General features: G+C 37.1%; 2 protein-coding genes across 2 annotated transcripts in view; both read right to left on the reverse strand.

The window, feature by feature from the left end:
• LOC107592163 (bromodomain-containing protein 2-like) overlaps positions 1-9,094 on the reverse strand; it is an 18,879-nt gene extending 9,785 nt beyond the window's left edge. Inside the window, exons 1-9 of the mRNA XM_016281566.1 lie at positions 8,960-9,094; positions 6,959-7,250; positions 5,452-5,589; positions 3,697-3,844; positions 3,360-3,535; positions 1,839-2,291; positions 1,541-1,669; positions 806-1,072; positions 368-584 (exon numbers count right to left, since the gene is read on the reverse strand). Of these exons, the coding sequence (XP_016137052.1) occupies positions 368-584; positions 806-1,072; positions 1,541-1,669; positions 1,839-2,291; positions 3,360-3,535; positions 3,697-3,844; positions 5,452-5,589; positions 6,959-7,250; positions 8,960-8,991 (1,852 nt within the window). The 5' untranslated portion in view covers positions 8,992-9,094. The remainder of the gene's footprint in view (positions 1-367; positions 585-805; positions 1,073-1,540; positions 1,670-1,838; positions 2,292-3,359; positions 3,536-3,696; positions 3,845-5,451; positions 5,590-6,958; positions 7,251-8,959) is intronic.
• A 1,912-nt stretch (positions 9,095-11,006) lies between these two features.
• Positions 11,007-18,756, reverse strand: LOC107592117 (antigen peptide transporter 1-like). Its single transcript, XM_016281499.1, has 12 exons — positions 18,605-18,756; positions 17,932-18,266; positions 17,581-17,820; positions 17,283-17,451; positions 16,953-17,158; positions 15,560-15,757; positions 15,264-15,392; positions 14,876-15,064; positions 13,258-13,431; positions 12,828-12,987; positions 12,478-12,614; positions 11,007-11,371 (listed from the first exon to the last, which is right to left on the reverse strand). The coding sequence occupies exons 2-12, from the start codon at positions 18,256-18,258 to the stop codon at positions 11,138-11,140; spliced, it is 2,163 nt and encodes a 720-aa protein (XP_016136985.1). The 5' UTR covers positions 18,259-18,266; positions 18,605-18,756; the 3' UTR covers positions 11,007-11,137.
• Between the last annotated feature and the right edge of the window lie 202 nt (positions 18,757-18,958).

Here is an 18,958-nt window from a genome sequence, read left to right on the forward strand (position 1 = left end):
TATATATATATATATATATATATATATATATATATATATATATATATATATATATACAGTATATATATTAGTACTTCAAATTATATTTAATGACTAAAATAAATAAGAAATATTGAAATGAGTAATAATAATAACAATAAATATGAAATTAGATTAATTATATTAAAGTAAAACAAATATTTTAAAGTATATATATATATATATATATAATTTATTTTACTTTAATATAATTAATCTGAATCACTTTCAGTTATCAGGCCTCATTTTCAAATAAAATAAGCTGAATAAGAATATTTCAAATATTAAAATAAATAAAAAGAACAAAAATACATGATATTCCCTAAATAAATTTTTTTTTACGCAGGGCCTTTCTTGCTCTGTGTGGATGACAGGGAAGCATGGCTGGATTTGCTTTTAGGCAGTTTGGAAGGTTTCTCCCGCTCATCACTCATCAAACTTCGACTTCCTCTGCGTTTCACTGGCTTCTTTTTCTTCTTCTTGTCCTTCTTTTTCTCTCGTTTCCTTTTAGGTTTGACAATCGGGCCGGAGGAGAGGGCTGCCAGCTGCTCATGTACTGCTCTGAGCTAAAGCACAGACATATACTACATGTTAAAAGATGAAAGATACTATCGAGTTATGACAGTCACAGTCATGACACTCTTCCTTTAGATTAACATGTAAGATATTATAAAGATGTATGAATGAACCATGCACAGTAAGACGAGAGAAAAGTAAAAGAGGACTTTGATTTCATGCTGTGTAATGTGCATGTATGAAGTAGAGCGTAACAGGAAGGTTTGTGTACCTGAGTACACACCTGGTCCTGCAGCTGGGCCAGGCGTTGAGCTCTCTCCTCCTCGCTGTCAGAACTCGGGCTGCTGTCGCTGCTCGGCTCACTGTCGCTCCTCGGCTCGCTCTCCGACGAGGAGGAAGAGGAGGAGGATGAGGATGATGAAGAGGAGGAGTGGTGCATTCCCAGCATGCCCATGGTCCGTCCTAATGGCATGGGAGACAATTCCTCCTCCTCCGAAACTTCGTCAGGCATCTTTGCGAAGCGGAACTCAAAAACATCCTGTGGAAAGACAAAGGGAAGAATATTAAAAATATTACATCTGTAAAAATATATATAAAATTTATTTTACTTTAATTAATCTGAATCACTTTCAGTTATCAGGCCTCATTTTCAAATAAAATAAGCTGAATAAGAATATTTCAAATATTAAAATAAATAATAAGAACAAAAATACATGATATTACCTAAATAAATTTTTTTTTAAAGAAATATTTAAAATTATTTAAAATTGTATTTTAAATATTTTTAACGGCTCTCGCTTTGACTAGGCTGATAATAGAAGCAAAAAATGACATTAATATATAAACCATTCTAGCTATCAGCCAAATCAAACAATTACTACATAGCAACACTTTGCACAAAAACAGAAGCCTATTTTAGCATCATTACAATTTTGCAAGCAGAATTAAGCATCTCTATATTGATGCATCTTTATACAAAACGGCAGAGGCAGTTGAGTTCATGTACCTGCAGTTTTCGTGCCATGGCGACCACATCATGATCAGGTGGGTTGTACTTATAGCAGTTGGAGAACATGAGTCTGACATCAGCACTGAACTGCTGGGCATCTCTGTACTCACGCTCATCCATCTTCCTCTGAGGAACACAAAACACAGGCGGAGTGTTACATCAACTCAGATTGCTTTAATGCTACCCAGAACTTTTCCAGAGCTAAAAATCTGCAGTGGAAGCATGTATACACAGCCATCCAAACAACACAAAGGCGGCACCAGTACTGCGTGTATGTGCAGTTCATGCAAGTCACCTTGATGGTGCTGAGGTCCATGGGGTGTTTGATGATGTCGTGGTAGTCTTGCAGGCCCAGCGTCGACGCGTCCACGGGTTTGTAGAAGGGCCAGGCGTACGCCGCGTGTTTTTTGCACAGCAGTTCTTTAAGGACGCCACTGCAGTAGCGAAGCTGCTTGCTTAGTTTCCCCCGCCGCGAGGGCTGATGGGGGCGCACTGAGTCGGGCAGGTCCTTACGTGGAGGTTTAATTGGACGACGGGACAGTGGTCGCCCTAGGACGGGCTGGAGGTGGGTAGGCTCGTTCACGCCCATGCTGGGTAAACAATCCACAGGCATGGAGGACAGAGAGTGGGGCATCTCTCCGGCCGATCCGTGACCTTTTCCCATGCCTCCCATCCGAGCAGCTGCGGTCACGGGGAAGCTGAGTGTAGTGGGAGTGGTGGTGTCAGCTTTACGCTTCACACCCTTCTTCTGAAGAAAGAACAGAGACAAGGCTCTCATTTAGTGCTAGTAATAACTACATACACAACTGAACCAACCAGCAGCTAAAAATGTTTAAAAGCAATGGCAGATAGTAACATTTTCAGTTAATAATCAATAAAATTTTAGTCTGCTCCTCAGACATTTCCATCGAAACGCTTCGGAAGACTTGGAATACAGCACACAAGTAGCATGGACTAAATATATGGTGTATTTAGTATAGTCTGTAAGTACACTAAATACTGATCATATGAATGTATAAAATAGTAGTCAATTTATTATAATTACTAGGTAATTAAATAAATAAAAATAAATAATACATAATTATTATTACATATACAACACCCAAAAATGTAGAAAATTTGAAGTAAATTTTTTTTATGTTTTTGAAGGAAGTCACAGAGGCTGCATTTATTTGATAGAAAATACAGTAAAAATAGTAATATTGTGAAATATTATTACAATTTAAAATAAATGTTTTCTATTTATATATGTTTCAAAATGTAATTTATTTCCGTGATGTGAAGCTGAATTTTCAGCATCATCACTCCAGTCTTCAGTGTCACATGATCCTTCAGAAATCATTTATATGCTTATTAATATGTTGATTTGGTGCTCAAGAAACGTTTTTTTTTTTTTTATTATCAATGTTGAAATCAGTTTATGATTAATAAAGTTTATTTTAATATTTCGGTAGAAACTATGATACATTTTTATAAGATTTTTTAAATAAAATTTTGTTATTAAAAAGTTCAAAAGAACAGCATTTATTTGAAACCATCACTTTTTAAGAATGTAAAAGCCTTAACTGTTACTTTTGAGCAATTTAATGCATTCTTGATAAAGTATTAATTTCATTTTTTTTTTTTTTTTTTATGAACAGTGGGTTGTGTGTATATGGTAAAAATATATAACATAAAATAATAAGTAATTAAGTAAATAACATAACATAACATAATGGATCAACAAGTAACTCCAGATGAGCCGGATGAAGATGATGTCCAGTAACAGACATGTAAAACATCACAGAGTGGTGCTCTGAAGCTTATGTGTATGAACCTTTGCGGTGGGTTGGGTGGGTGGTGCGGTCATCAGTGGTGGAGGAGGGCCGCTGTTGCTCAGCAGGGTCTGAGGTGGGGTGGAAAACCGTGAATCTGGTGTGTCGGGTGAGGAAGGAGAGTATGCTGATTGCGACACGGCAGGCACCTGGTGAGCTGACGTAACACTTCCTCCTCCTGATGGAAATAAAGCATACATTTAGCAAAAGTGACAGACTGGTTGATTGACTGATTGCTTTACATGTCAGTCAGGTGAAATCCTCCTGTCTGAACAGGCAGTTCTTGGCCACAATTAGCTACAAATCTGACACTACAGACTATATGACTGTGTAACTTACCTCTGCCTCGACGTCCTTTGATAGTTTTTGCTCCTCTGCCTTTAGGGGTAGGAGGGGCCAACTCAATCTCTTCCTGGGGCATCTGGGCAACCTTCTGTAAGAAGACCTTCTCCAGAGACTGTGCCATCAGCACAATGTCATCTGTAGGCTGAAAAACAATTCACATTATACACTTCCGTAGAAAATGTTAACAGCGGCATCAGTTGATAGATCGATGTTGATATGTAAATGTACACTACCATTCAAAAGTTTGGGTTCGGATGTTTTGGAAAATCTTATGCTCACCAAGGCTGCATTTATTTGATCAAAATACAGTAAAATATTATTACACTTTAAAATGAGTGTTTTCTATTTGAATATATTTTCAAATGTAATTTATTCCTGTGATGCAAAGCTGAATTTTCAGCATCATTACTCCAGTCTTCAGTGTCACATGATCCTTCAGAAATCATTCTGATATGCTGATTTGCTGCTCAAGAAACATTTCTGATCATTATCAATGTTGAAAAGCTGTGCCGTTTCATATTTTAGTGGAAACCATGACATTTTTCACATTTTCACATTTCACATTCATCATTCTATGGTGAATAGTAACTTAAAAAGAACAGCATTTATTATTTATGTAATATTTTGTAGCATTATAAATGTTTCTACTGTCACTTTTGATCAATTGAATGCATCCTTGAGAAATAAAATTAATAATTTCTTATTAAAAATAGGGTTGTGACGGTGAGGACATTTTCCCACCGGTTAACCGACGTGTGACAACACCGATAATACCGGTATACCCGTGGTGGCGGGGGCGTTTCCTCGCCTTCCTTCGCTTTTAAATAGCTTGCAAAAGTGGTGTGCACATTTTACTTTCACTTTCAAATAGCGGCAATTCAGCGTAGAGCAATTGTTCGTTTGAATTTTCCCCCTTTTCCTCGCTTTCCTTCACTTTTAAATAGCTTAAAAGTGTCGTGCGCATTTTACTTTCACTTTCGAATTAACGGCAATTCGGCAAATACATTTTTTGTTGTCAAATAAAATAAATAAATTACACAAAGTTTAAATAAAGTAAAAATCAGCAAACACTGTGGAACCAATTAAATAAGAAACGAATGTTTAAAAAAACTTCCAAAATCACCTTAGATAAACGGCAAAAGTCAACAGGCTTTTCAAAATCCAAAATACTGCCAAACATGCGCTTTTGCATTTAGTTTCGAAACTAAATCATCTGCCATCGTCTTGTCTGTCTCACCTCACTCTTCTTGTCAGTCAGCTCGACTCACTCTCCTCACTGGAGAAATGAAATCTGATCTGTGATGCGACTGTCGTTCGGCACGCTGCATTGAGCAGCCGCGTTCCGTTTTTAATTGTAGTGTCTGTTCTTTTACTGAACTAAATGATTTTTATTACTACAAAAAAATCTAAACGATGGTGGGGGTCGGTCCCGCGGTGGGCAAGTGACGTAACCGGTGTTGCGGCTTAAAAACGGTATCACCGTCAGCACCGTCTATCGCGGCAAGCCTAATTAAAAACCCCAAACTTTCGAACATCAGTGTACTTGGATGTATATTATACATACATGTTTTTGACATCAGTTTAAACATAGTATGTCTACTTCAAATAAGTACTAAATGACGTATGTTCTCCATCTCTCACATTTCATTTTAGTGCTTAATACAGCAATTTTATGAAATGACTATGTTTCTGCTCTAACCTTTAGGTAATGCCTAATGAGCACTGCGGGATGTTTCCATGGCAACACACCTTATTGTAGATGTAACAGTTGGTGAACATGGTATTGAAGTCCTGCAAGCACTCGCTGGCACTACGGTAGTAGTCATTCTCCAGTCGTTTCTTGATTGAGCCCATGTCCATCGGCTGTTTGATGATCTTATGGTAGTCCTGAAAGCAAAACAGGAAATAGTATCATTGGAGATTAGGGCTGTGCAATATATCGAAATTATTGAAATATCGCAAATGTACATTTGTAGCAGCCATATCACCCTGTAGCCCAAGACTGGTTGCCCACTGAAGCTAAGCAGGGCTGAGCCTGGTCAGTACCTGGATGGGAGACCTCCTGAGAAAACTAGGTTGCTGCTGGAAGAGGTGTTAGTGAGGCCAGCAGAGGGTGCTCACCCTGCAGTCTGCGTGGGTCCTAACGCCCCAGTATAGTGACGGGGACACTATACTGTAAAAAGCACTGTCCTTCGGATGAGACGTTAAACCGAGGTCCTGACACTCTGTGGTCATTAAAAATCCCAGGATGTCCTTCGAAAAAGAGTAGGGGTATAACCCCGGCATCCTGGCCAAATTTGCCCATTGGCCTCTGACCATCATGGCCTCCTAATGGTTGTGGTTTTACAGGAACTCTTGATACATACATACAAATAACCATATATACAGTATATGACACAAGATAGTTATAGAAGTTCACAGAACTGACTCAGCAACAGCTGAGTAAAACTGTTTCATCTGAGCATGTGGCACTTTAAGCATTATTGTATCGCATATCGAATATTGCATTATTTAATGAGTTATCCCATATCGCATTTTTCTTCAATACCGCACAGCCCTATTGGAGATCATATCATTTGTGCATATGAATATGGGAAAGTCTGTCAGACTATTGGTAATATGACCTGCCCTGACACAAGACACCAACAACATGCCGAAGATTTCTGATTGGACAGACTCAATGCAACGCAAAGAAAAAAGAAAAGCACATGTTTTGGAATGACATGAAGGTTGTTTGGTTAGTTGTGAATGTAACAATTTACTCTCAGAGCCATATTGAGATCCCAATATCGCTGGAATTGAACCATGTAGAGCCTTAAAAATGTAAATATCAAAAGAAAAGTTTATTAAGAACCTACATCTAAATGGCCATTAAGATATCTTTAATACTTCTTAAGTTACAGGCATGCAAACTTTGGAAAAGAAGAAGTGTTTTTTCCCATTTCACCATTGGCATATAATGCAACGGAGACTGCTAAAGTCATCAGATTTTACTAACAGACCTACCAATCTATGTACAAATAACAATGATGCTGCCATCTTTCTAAAGTCATTTGTAATTTGGCTCCAAATTTCAGATGATGATGGTCATAATAGTGGATTACTCTTTAAATATGCATCCATGACATCTAATATTTTGGCTTTCATTGCTATTTATGCTTGTCTGTCTTCAGAAAAAATATTTTGAAATGTAGTTGATTTGACACGGAATGACAATTTAGGGCGAATTATTCTCCGAAAGTAAGCGTTCACTCACAGGTAAGTTGAGTCGGACCGCATCCACAGGTTCATGGAAAGGCCATGCGAAATGATGCCGCCACAATGCTTTCACCAAGACCTTGTGGAGGAACTGCAGCTGATTGGTGGTGCGTCCCTGTCGGCTGGGGTCTGTAACCGGGGGCTGCTGGGGCGGAGGGGGTCCGGGTGGAAGCACGTGGGGCAGAGACGGACTCTCAAAGCCCTCATAGAGCAGCGAGGGTTTCCTAATACGCTTGCCCGAACTCTGCTCCATCCCACCCATGACAGACAGCCCTACTCCCACAGAGCTGCTGCAGAAAATCATCAACAAAACACAAGACATGCACCATGTAATGCTAAGTTTGGAGGATAAGAAAAAAAATTAATAATGCAATATATAATAAATATTATTGCATATTGAACATTGCATTGTTTAGTCATACTGTAGCCTGAACAAGCCACATAATATTACATTAAATATATAAAACATACATTAGCCACAACCAGACAGACATATCAGCTAATTCGATTAATAACCAAATATTTGGTCATTTTAAATGGCATAACCAAGTAGTGTTAAACTTCCCTCATGTCAGTTTCAAAAGCTATCTACTGCCTTATTAATAGATAATACACATTTTACGTTAAAATAAGAAATATATATTTATATTAGGGAATGGTGAGTAGGCTTAGATATTGTGTCAACTATTTATATATAAAGTTTTTTATTTTATTCTTTTAATTTTACATGTCAACATTAAACTGCATTTAATTGATCAAAAATACAGTAAAAGGTAATATTTTGATATATTAAAATTTGAAAACTGTTTTCTATTTTAATATATTTTAAAAGTTATGCGATTTATTCACTGAATTTGGGGGTTATCTTTAAAAACCTATTTACTATTTAATTGAATGTGTGAATTTACTTGCTGAGCACAAAAATTAATTTATATAAAAAAAATTAAAAAAAAATACTGACTCCAAACCTTTGATTACATATGCACACACGGATACAAAAAAATAATTAAAAAATACAAAAATTTATTTAGATTTTTATGTTTGTTAAAAAAAGTGGAAAACAATAGCATTCAATTTCGAATACTACTGATTTGTTCATTCTATTCTTATTCTTCCAAAATCACAATTCATTTCAACAAATTGTTTACAAGGCATAAATACACATGCACTGGATAAATTATTACTGCCTCGTTAATTCAATAGACAATTCATCTGTGCATGAACACTATGCATTAGCAGCAAGACAAAATCATCAGTGCATAGCAAAACATACTATAAGAGACTCTTCAGTAAATGTCATTCAGTCTGTCTCGCCTATTCTGTTTGTAAACAAGCGTTCAGTGCATTCATGCCCAATCAGCACAGGACAGCAGCCACATGAATCATCCACCCCTCCCTACCCCTGTACACACACTTAATACCAACCACAGCTCACACACGAGCCATTCACTTCAGATCGCTCATTCACACTGCACTTGTGCAAATGAGCTGCACGCGCAAACACAATCAGACAGATGCAAGCCATGCAAAACACTGAGATGCAGAAGTTATATGGCACACTAGCATGCCGTACCACAATGTAAACAGTTCACTATAATGCCATGATTAATAGGAGATGACATTGCAACAGTGTAAATACCAAGTTAACCTAGCTGCATGCCTGTTTGTATCAATAACCAAATTAACTATTGTATTTCGACAGGAACTGTGGTTACCATGGTGAGTATGTGTGTTATTACAGTGTAGCCCTTTAAATGCTGAAGATGGCGGAGGGAAAAGATGCAGTAGACCCACACCACAGTGATGCTCGCTGCATGCTGTTATTTTAATAGCTGGAACTCAATTTAAAAGACGCAAAGCCGTTTTAATATGAGTTACATTGCCATTGAAGGAGGAAAATGAACTTGTAAACAAACGCTTCCTTCCCTTTTACTTATTCTTTGTGATTAAATACACACACAGGATTAGTTAATAGGCTCCGAGGGCACGCCGATACTACCTGTCAAGAGACGGGTTGATGGCCGCCTCCATTCGGATGGATCGGGGTAGTTTTGCGGTGCGGAATCCTGCGTTTTCGCCCCCGTTTTATTGTTATTCAACTGCTTAAGAGTAACCTACCCCGCGCCGTCCAACGAGCAAATGGCGCCTTTCAATTTCCGCTCCAGGGTTTTTATATAAGAACGCCACTGACCAATCAGAATTCGTCCCGCCTCTGAAACTGGTTTCTTATTGGCTTAGTGTCAAGTCCTTCCGCAGCGCTAGAACCGCCCATGTACAGCGTAGTAATGAGTGACTAGTGAGGATGATAAAGAGACTAAAGGAATCTTAACTGTTTTAATAATTAACAATAATACTGTTTTAATAAAATTTTTGTTATTTATTTAGCATGTTAATTAAGCTTCTACACTGACTGCACGCATTGTTAAATTACTTTATTATATTTTGAACGATATAAAAATAATTCATATTCATAAGCAAATATTTTTTTCTCGTAACCCTTAATTTCCTTATGATCTGGAAAGCTTTTTCAATCTTTTAAACTTTTAAATAATACAATGTTTTTTTTTTTTGTAAAATACTGTTTCTGATTCACCTATTAATCTTTTATTTTGTATGGGTGTGTGCTACAATGCTAGTCTAAATAAGTATGTGTTACGTTAAGTATAGTACTACAGGATTTTTTTCAATGATCAATTGTCCCAAAATGTCTTATACGAGTATGAAAAGCTAAAATGTCAACAATTATGAATACAAAAAAAAACGAAATAATAATAATAATAATTGGTAGCACTTTATTATTATTTTCATTAATAGATCATTATCAAACATTATTGGGCAAACACATTACATGTCCATAATCAACAACTGTAAGCAATAATGTTTTAAAATGCCATACTAATGAAAGTTACAAAGCACTACTTGTATTTACAACCTGAACATATCAACCATAAAAACATAAATACCACAACAAATAAAGACACGGTTGAGGTACTTTGCTGGGAAAGTGTATTACGATTGATTTACTAAGCCCTGACTAACTGTATATGGGTGAGTCTCAGGAAACATGTCCATGGAAAATAAAAGAAAGAACTGTTTAAAGAAAATAATCCTAATTTTAATTTTATTTCTAATCAATTTTAAACATTTTACAAATTTGTTAAGTGCAACTAAAAATACACCTGTGCAAGTGAATGCTATGTATTACACAATACATGGGAAATATAATACATGTCTAATAGATACTCTGGTAAACACTATGAAAAATAATATGTGTGCAGGCACTGTATTATATGGGGTTCATTCTGTGTACGTAATGAGAAGAGAATCACCAATGAGAATGGCAAAGCTCAAAAGTAAATCACATTATAATAATGTGAGTTTAGGAAAAAAGATAAATCACAATGTGAAAAATTAAATAGATTCCCTAAAATTAGGTTAAAAATGATATATGGAAAAAATCATTTCAATAAAATACATTTCTTTTGATGTAGTAGGAAACCTGGACATATTTGACTGAGATTCACCCATATCTTTTTGCTCGCATTTTTGTGATATTTACACCTAATTTAAAAACACTAGTAGTATTTGAACAGCTGAGAAATATGTGCTAATAGAGAAAACAAATGCAAAGATTTGTCATCTGATTTGTATGGAAGCCCGTTTCCGCCACTGAATAAAAAATAAAAGAGGTAATTTTTTATCTTTTTATCTCGCAATTCTGACTTTTTTTCTCAGAATTGCGTGATATAAACTCGCAATTACGAGACATAAAGTCGCATTTCTGAGAAATAAAGTCAGAACTGCGAGATATAAACTCACAATTCTGAGAAAAAAAGTCAGATTGTGAGATATAAACTTGCAATTCTGAGAACATATCAGTCTTTTTTCCCCCCTCAAAATTGGACTTTAACTCACAATTGTGACTTTATATCTCGCAATTCTGACTTTATAACTCGCAATTGCGAGTTTATATCTCATAATTCTGTGAAAAAAAGTCAGAATTGTGAGATAAAAATAATTGCGAGTTTATATCTCAAAATTCTGGGAAAAAAAGTCAAAATTGTGAGATAAAAATTTCCTTTTTTTTTTTTTTTTCATAAATATTTGTGCTGGCTTCCATAGATTTGTGCTGGTATTACATGAAAGCACAGATTAATTGTAGAGCAGCTGCTCTAAATCATTGGCTGGAGTTTGTAACGTCTCCTGTGTTGCGATGGATTGAAGTATTCTGTTGATTCACAAACTCTTCATAAAATCCATGTTTGGCTAGCAGTTGTTCATGGTTCCCCTCCTCAGCCACTTCCCCTTCTCGGAGGAAGATGATGTGATCTGCGTTTTCCACGCCGCTCAGTCTGTGAGTGATGAGCAGCACCGTACAGTTCTTCAGCTCCTTCCGCAGAGCGCTGTACACCTGAGAAGAAGTGGACGAGAACCCAAGATCAGGGAAAAATCACAAACAAGGAGCCACTACACAAAGCATCTCGATATTTTTCAAACTTAGGTGATGTTTGGTATGAATACATAATTACTCATTTGCTCTTACATGCTTTAAAATGTTGTTTTTTTCATTACTTCAACCAAGCAAGTAAGATCTAAAACAAAAAAAAACAAACAAACATATATATATATATATATATATATATATACCAACATATATTTTACTAATATTTTATATGAAGAAAATTAATCATTAAACAGTTTTGAATAGATTCAGTGTCATATTTTTCAAACTTAGCTGATGTTTGGTATAAATACCTAATTATTAATTTGCTCTTATATACTTAAAAAAAAAAAAATTTTCATTCCTTCAACCAAGCAGCCATTTTAGCAAAACAGATTTAAAATTGTGCAACTGTAAGATCTAAAACTTAAAAAAAAAAAAATTATAATAGATTCAGTGTCATATTTTTCAAACTTAGGTGATATTTGGTATAAATGTACCTTAACAAAATAGATTTAAAATTGCGTAACAGTATTAACTAAAACTATAATAAAAAAAACATAGAAGAATAAAAAATATATTTACCCACCAATGTTTTACTAAAACTAAATATGATGCAAATTAATCATTAAACAGATTGATTCAGTATTTCAATATTTTTCAAACTTAGCTGATATTCGGTATAAATATATATTTATGTATTTGCTCTTAAATGGCCTAGATTTAAAATGTTTAACATATATTTAACATATATTTAAATGCATTTAATGTGATGCAAATTACTCATTAAACAGAGTTTTGAATCGATTCATTAAGGCAGCTCGAAATGATTCACAAAACTGAACTTCTTACTACTGGAAATTATATTCTCTTTAGCAAACTTAATGGCCAAATTTCAAAGAAGGTTGTGATGAAAGTGATATTCACAATGCTGCTTAATGTAAAATTATTGCAAACATACTGTGAATATTCAACACATCACTCAACCCTAATGTACATGTATGGGCTTTTCCAAATGGTTTCAATCAGGTGGTTGTTTTCGTGGTGTATACGGCATCAGTAGGTGTGCATCTTACCCTGTGTTCACTCTCGGTGTCCAGTGAGCTGGTAGCATCATCAAGCACTAGAATCTGGGGTTTCTGAATCAGAGCTCTGGCGATGGCGATACGCTGCTTCTGACCTCCGGAGACCTGACCGCCCTTCTCTCCAGCATCTGAGAATAACAAAACAACGTGTTACTTTCTCAACCAACTTTAAATGCTCAGCAATGGATCCTCTGCAGTGAATGGGTGCCGTCAGAATGAGAGTCCAAACAGCTGATAAAAACATTACAATACTCCAATGAAAAACTCATCTTGGATGTCTTTGGGTAAGTCAATTTTCCGCAAATGTTCATTTTTGAGTGAACTATTCCTTTAAGACTCACCCGTGTCATATCCTTTAGGCAAATTCAAAATAAAGTCATCTGCATTGGCCAGCTTGGCAGCAGCGCTCATTTCTTCATCCGAGGCATTTTCTTTGCCATATTTGATGTTTTCCTGCACTGACCGAGCAAACAGAACTGGCTCCTGTGACACCACACTAATCTGAAGAGGGTGGAGATTAAACAAGGTCGGCAAACAAAGAATTCAAACAAAGAAAGTCACTTTTATTTATTTAGATGCAGCTATTAGTACACTCTCCGAGAAAAAAAAGGTACAAAAGCTGTCACTTAGGTAGGTACTAATATGTACCTTTAAGGTACTATTATGCACCCTTTAGGCATAAATAAGGTACAAAAGCGTACCACCCCAATGCCAGCTTTTGTACCTTTTTTCTCTTTTTTCTTGAGTGTATATAGAAAAGAATAGGATTACCTTCTCATGTAGATATTGGTCCTTGTACTCCAGCAGTGGCGTCTGGTCCAGTAAAATCTTCCCACTTTGAGGCTGATAAAATCTCTCCAGCAAACTCACAATAGTGCTTTTTCCAGAACCTGATGGACCCACCAGAGCCGTGATCTGGCCCGGCTTCAGCTCAAGAGAAACGTTCTAGAAAGGCCAGCAACAAATTATTTAAATATAAAATGTATAATATTTATAACTGTATAAATATTTGACAATCTTTGTTTGCCATTACAGTACAGAGAATGAGAATTTTTTTACAGTACAGAGAATGAGAATTTTAATTGCATTAAAGTAATGAAAATATTAAAATGTCTTTCACTGTCATAATCAGTCCCTCCAGGATTTCGCAGGACTTTTTTCTGATTTTTGCGGCCTAAAATGACTGATTTTGCTGCGGCTTTTCTCAAAATGTGCGGTGATATTTGCAGCATTTCTTATTGTTTTGCAGTGAAAATATACCACAGACAACATTCTTCTAACATTGTTATGACTTTTCTGACTTCGAGAACCATTGTAGGGCTCCAGACTAACATTTGAGGTTAGTGCCATTAAGTTCTACAGAAGGTGCCACCAGAACCTGAGAGTAAAGCACTCACCCCAATCTCAGAAATGTCTATTTGATTTCTGCATTTACATATGCAAGATGCAATACGTCTCTAAGATGTTTATCAGATTACACAGCAGACGTTTCCCAGATCTTTAGCAGACGTCTTACAGATGTACTTGTGCTGTCTGGGTAGTTGAGACGCAGATAAAATTAACTTGTATGACTGTCATTCATAATGTCTAAACATAATTTAATAAATACAAAAAATATATCTCAGGGAGTGGAAATGGCTAATAAGCCTATAAGTACTTTTCTGCAGCCATCTACCAGTGGTAATTTAATGTATTTTTTTATTTTTAAATAAGTGTTTGCTTTCCTACATTATGAAACTTTTAGTTTTATAAATGGGGGCAACCTATGAAGGATGAACAAATAATGTCATCACATTTAAAATAACTTTCAAATTCGGTAATACTTAAAGCTTTGAAGCACTGGGAAAAGTTGTGTTTAAAAACACTCGAAAACATTAGACTATTTCAGCCACAAGTTGTTCCCGTAGTTTTACTACGCTAAATCCATGGTGAAGGGTGGTGATTTGTGTTTATTGAACAATGTTTTTCCTGGTTTCCACATCAGTGGCGTTTGTTCTGGTATCTGTAGCTTTAACAGAATTCTGCGCCGAATTTGAATGCTTCTCACAAGATTTCACAGAGATGTTATTGATTCTGCGGCGAATTGGACTGCTTTCTTCACTGTATCTCCCAGCGCTGTGTCGCATGATCGAGATCAGCCCCAGCAGATAAACGGTCTGCGCTGCGCAGCCCAAATGAAAATTTGCGAGCTTTTGTGGAGTTTGCTTGATTTTGCGATAAATTCAGCGATCGCAGAATCGCAAAATCCTGGAGGGACTGCATAATGCTAAACAGACTTAATTTTCTTTGGGCAAAACATGATTTCTTTCTTTTGATTTTGTGAAATATAATAGGACATCTTTACTGATTAATCTTATTAATATCATACTTTACTGAGCTTTTTCAATACCTTCAGCACATCTGTGTCCGGTCGCTTTGGATAAGCAAAGGTGATCTTTTTGAACTGCACATGTCCTTTCAGAGTTTGAGGAGCGAGGGATCCATTTGGAGGAATATCAGGCTTTCGGTCCACATATTCAAAGATTTTCTCTGAAGCACCGACTGCCTTCTTTACATCCGGCCAGTATGACATCAGTACCTGCGATAGAAGAGGCATTGGTTTAAAGCCACAAAAGCAAACTAAAAGTGGTGTTTTCCCATGCAAAATTCGCCACAGAAATTCTAGTGTGTTGTGAGTGGTTGCAGGGCATTCCTAAAGTTTAAGTGTTAGTGTTTAAATAGTGATGCTTGTTTTAGCATGATGTCTGCGCTCAAACAGACAGAATCTGAAGTCTTACCTCCACAGCTGATGTGAACTGAAGCTCATATAGCACAAAGGACACCAGATCACCACTACTGACATCACTTCCTGTCACAAGCCGCCCTCCATAGTACAGTATACTGACTTTCAAAGCCAGACTCGACATCTGAAAAATGCACATTTGATTTCAAACTTCAAGATGCATTAGATAATAAATGAATGTATACAAATACAATAGTATATATATAAATAATAAATGAAGATTTGCCCCTCCTATTGTGATATGGCATGGTGGGCCAAATCAAAGGTCAACAGTATACCAAAATCACGTACACTATTGGTCCAAGTTGAGGCAGCGTAAGCAGCGGCTTCCACTTTGTTCAGGGCATACGTGTCCTCTAAGCACTTCCTGTACCTCTCTGTCTCTCCGTCCTCATTTGCAAAGCTCCTCACTGTCTTCATGGAAGAGAAGGTTTCCGTGGCAACATCATTGGCCTTGGCGAGAGATTCTTGCACTTGTTTAGAAAGTTTCTGTGGGGAAAAAACATTATCACACATCAACACAAATGCTCTCGATGGACTTGATGAGCTAAAGAAAACCACCAGCATCTTGGATGGAAGGTGTCACTGGAAACTTCAGCATACCAAACATAAAATCATTTTAATGCATATTCTCTGTGCTGACTTTTTGAGCATGCTTTATTTCCACAGATGTCTTAAGGAAAGCCACTACAAACAAAACCACTGTTTTTTCATGTACTGGTCAATTTTGAGATTCTGGGCTGATTTTCTTCCATAATATGTCTTCTTTCAGACTAGTGGAAAGAAAACACATCTTGCACATCTAAACATAACATTTCAGAAAACTTGTAATACAAAACAATTGTCTTATACTGTGATTAATCAACTGAGGAAATATGGTGATACTTATTAGTTAATGGCCCGGTTTCACAGACGGGGCTTAGCTTAAACCAGGACTAGGCCATAGTTCAATTAGGATTTTAAAGTAATTTTTATAAACATGCCTTAGAAAAAAACATTACTGGTGTGTATCTTGAGACAAAACAAAGGCACTGACATATTTCAAGATTAATCAGTGCATGTTTCTTTCAGTTGAAACAGCTCAGACTTACTCTTTAGTCGGGGACTAGGCTTAAGCCTAGAAACGTCTCAGGTTACTTATGTAACCATGGTTCCCTGAGTAGGGAACGAGACACTGCGTCCTCTAGTGGTCGCTATGGCCTAGAGGACGCAGTTTGAAGTCCCCCTGAAAGGGAACGTCTCAGGTTACTTATGTAACCATGGTTCCCTGAGTAGGGAACGAGACACTGCGTCCTCTAGTGGTCGCTATGGCCTAGAGGACGCAGTTTGAAGTTCCCCTGAAAGGGAACGTCTCAGGTTACTTATGTAACCATGGTTCCCTGAGTAGGGAACGAGACACTGCATCCTCTAGGCCATAGCGACCCCTAGAGGACGCAGTTCGAAGTTCCCTCGAAAGGGAACCAGGGGAAAATGTTTTTTAATTTATATAATTAATTTATATATAAATATATATATATATATATATATATATATATATATATATAACCCGATTAACCACATTTTGATTTAACTAACATTACAAGTGCACTATAAATGTGAAAAAATACAATGCAACATGCTCCTTTTAAGATATTAGCCTACAATCTAATGTATGATATTAATATAAGATTAATATCAATCTTACCTGGTAAAACTGGCCAGAAAATTCTGGGATGATCCAGATGATGGGGAGGCCGAGTACGGTGAAGAAGGTCAGCGTGCGGGAGAGCAGCACCATGGAGCCCAACAGGAAGACGACACGCATGAAGTACCACATGAGCAGACTCAACTTCTCACTCAGAGACTCACTCATGGTGTTGGTGTCGGTGGTGATGCGAGATACAATGTCCCCTGAACAGGAAACCGGTAACAGTGACAGGATGCATTAAAACAATCAAAGACAGCAACAGTTATCTGATAAAAGACACCGCTGTTAAAAAAGAACAGCACTAATGGAATATGTTTGCAGTTTCACCTGTGGAAGATTTATCGAAGAACGCAATATCCTGCTTCAGCACAGACTGGAAGACGAGTCCTTGGATGGACGTGTGTATTCGGCTCATGGTGATGTTGTAGATGAGGTCACACACAAACTCACACACAGCGCTGCAGAAAACATTCATGCATTTATTTTTTAATGCCAGCTGTTTACTGTTACAGTAATATTTTGAAATATTATTACAATTAAAAAGCAATGTTTCCTACTTGAATATATTTAAAAATCAAATGTATTTTCAGCATCATTACTCCAGGCTGCAATCACTGCTCATAACATTAAACAGAAAATGTGCATTTATATGTATGACCCAACACATATTTTTACCTAATGAAGAAATAACCACAAAGAAAAAGACGGCTGCAAAACGTCCACTGAAAGGCTTCATGTATCCCAGCAGCCTTTGCAGCGAAGCCTTCTGCTCTGTTTTCTCCTTTTTGGCCGTCGGGAGGAGAGTGGGAACATGTCGTTTCCACAGCAACAGAGACAAAGCCAGCACCGCATAACCCTGCAGGAGCTGAAATATAATCGGATTTTAATGCACACATATAAAAAGCCACTGTATCTTCACCTGACATTTAAAATACTCTTCCAGGTGTCTGTACACCCCTGTTAAAACCCATCTTACCCCTTGACAGGTGTGCCAACCCCACACCAGCTCCACTATAGGCCGGTCACAAGCCCAGAGGAAGGAGATATACACTGGATAGACGAGACCATGAACTACAGCTGTCTGCACCCCCTCGAATCCTCTCATCCACGCTGGGCTGCCAGGGTAGGTGAAGGAGACGAAGAGGAGGAGACATGTTCGGAGCAGTCCACCGGCCCACGGCAGGATGAAGGTGTTGTTGATGAAGGACGGGGAGAGCTGGATGGCACCAATGAACATCACGGCACTCACGTCCACACACACTGCCAACAGGGCGAACAGAGGAACGGCCATCTTATCCTTCATCTCCAGCACTGCCAATGAGAAAACAGCATTTCAAACAAATATCTCAATGAAATCACAGAACTTTGCAATTAGTGTAAAAAAAAAAGTGTTCATGTAAAACAATGGTACTTTTTTTGTTGTTAGTGGTTTCGATTAAGTAAATCAGTTTCACTTTCACTAAAAATGTATTTTAATATTAGGTTCGATGAGTTTTTGCTTACTTAACAGTCCATTTTATATCAAAGTAATAGTAAGAGTTGTGAATTGTTTGGGACTGTACAGGACTGAATAAGCTTAAAGATGTTCCAGCACTGCATGTAGACAACAATATGCCATTGAAAAAAAGAAAGAAGCAAACAATACGTACCTTGTTAGAAGATACTACTGAAAGTCTGCTTTAAAATGTAAGAATGTAATGTTTTCAATGTCGTCGTCACATTTATTTAATACATTATAGCTTAAAAATAGTACATAAACAAGAGGGATGCTAGTGTTGCTCGTGTGCCCTGCACACAAGGTTCAAATCTGAAACCGAAAGTATGAACTGCAAGGAAACCCATTTGAGCATAACTCATGAATATTAATTACGTAACATGACGGTGGCGATGTAGTCCTACCTCATTGGTTGGCAGGCAGACGTTGGTAGGCAACTAGCCAATCAAAAAGGACTTATCTTATACATATAAACAATAACGTTGAACGTCTGTAAAAATGCCGCACA

The sequence above is a fragment of the Sinocyclocheilus grahami genome, unplaced genomic scaffold (assembly GCF_001515645.1).
Source record: "Sinocyclocheilus grahami isolate Dianchi unplaced genomic scaffold, SAMN03320097.WGS_v1.1 scaffold150.1, whole genome shotgun sequence".
In the NCBI taxonomy this organism is placed as follows: domain Eukaryota; kingdom Metazoa; phylum Chordata; class Actinopteri; order Cypriniformes; family Cyprinidae; genus Sinocyclocheilus; species Sinocyclocheilus grahami.

Bases quoted from the DNA above. Each gene is read 5' to 3' on its own strand.
- LOC107592117 (XM_016281499.1), bottom strand. From the start codon at position 18,258: ATGAAGGATAAGATGGCCGTTCCTCTGTTCGCCCTGTTGGCAGTGTGT. The intron at 15,758-16,952 runs GTAAGATTGATA...TTTTCCCCACAG, and splicing joins TTTCTGGCCAGTTTTACCAG to AAACTTTCTAAACAAGTGCA. The intron at 13,432-14,875 runs GTATTGAAAAAG...TGGCCTTTCTAG, and splicing joins CGGACACAGATGTGCTGAAG to AACGTTTCTCTTGAGCTGAA.